General features: G+C 55.6%; 1 protein-coding gene across 1 annotated transcript in view; it reads left to right on the plus strand.

The window, feature by feature from the left end:
- The window catches only part of CHSY1 (chondroitin sulfate synthase 1), a 71,305-nt gene that overhangs the window by 68,296 nt on the left and 1,894 nt on the right, over window positions 1-1,115 (plus strand). The window contains 5 exon segments of the mRNA XM_029952284.1: window positions 2-193; window positions 195-240; window positions 243-452; window positions 455-748; window positions 751-1,112. Of these exon segments, the coding sequence (XP_029808144.1) occupies window positions 2-193; window positions 195-240; window positions 243-452; window positions 455-748; window positions 751-1,112 (1,104 nt within the window).

The following is a 1,115-nucleotide window of genomic DNA, read 5'->3' on the forward strand; positions in this document are numbered from 1 at the left end:
GCACGACCACTACCTGGACACGTATGAATGGTTTATGAGAGCAGATGATGACGTGTATATCAAAGGAGACCGTCTGGAGAATTTTCTGAGGAGTTTGAATAGCAGTGAGCCCCTGTTTCTCGGGCAGACAGGCCTGGGCACCACGGAAGAGATGGGGAAACTGGCCCTGGAACCCGGTGAGAACTTCTGCATGGGGGGGGGCCGGTGTGATCATGAGCCGGGAGGTTCTCCGGAGAATGGTGCGCACATTGGAAAGTGTCTCCGGGAGATGCACACGATCCACGAGGACGTGGAGGTGGGAAGATGTGTCCGGAGGTTTGCCGGGGTGCAGTGTGTCTGGTCTTACGAGATGCAGCAGCTGTTTTATGAGAATTACGAACAGAACAAAAAGGGGTACATTAGAGATCTCCATAACAGCAAAATCCACCGAGCCATCACCCTGCACCCCAACAAAACCCCCCCTACCAGTACCGGCTGCACAGTTACATGCTCAGTCGCAAGATAGCAGAGCTTCGCCACCGCACCATCCAGCTCCACCGAGAGAGCGTCCTGTTGGGCAGGTACAGCAACACCGAGATCCACAAAGAGGACCTCCAGCTGGGAATCCCGCCTTCCTTCATGAGGTTTCAGCCGCGCCAGCGGGAGGAGATCCTGGAATGGGAGTTTCTGACGGGCAAGTACCTGTACTCTGCCGCTGAGGGCCAGCCGCCTCGGAGGGGGATGGACTCCGCTCAGAGGGAGGCTCTGGACACATTGTCATGCAGGTCATGGAGATGATCAATGCCAACGCCAAGACCAGGGGGCGCATCATCGACTTCAAGGAGATACAGTACGGCTACCGCCGGGTGAACCCCATGTACGGGGCCGAGTACATCCTGGACCTGCTGCTTCTGTACAAAAAGCACAAAGGGAAGAAAATGACGGTCTCGGTGCGGCGGCACGCGTATTTACAGCAGACCTTCAGCAAGATCCAGTTCGTGGAGCACGAGGAACTGGACGCGACGGAACTGGCCAACAAAATCAACCAGGAATCCGGATCCTTGTCCTTTCTCTCCAATTCCCTGAAGAAACTTGTTCCCTTTCAGCTCCCCGGGTCAAAGAACGAGCACAAAGAA

Source organism: Suricata suricatta, chromosome 9 (assembly GCF_006229205.1).
Source record: "Suricata suricatta isolate VVHF042 chromosome 9, meerkat_22Aug2017_6uvM2_HiC, whole genome shotgun sequence".
Classification (NCBI taxonomy): Eukaryota; Metazoa; Chordata; class Mammalia; order Carnivora; family Herpestidae; genus Suricata; species Suricata suricatta.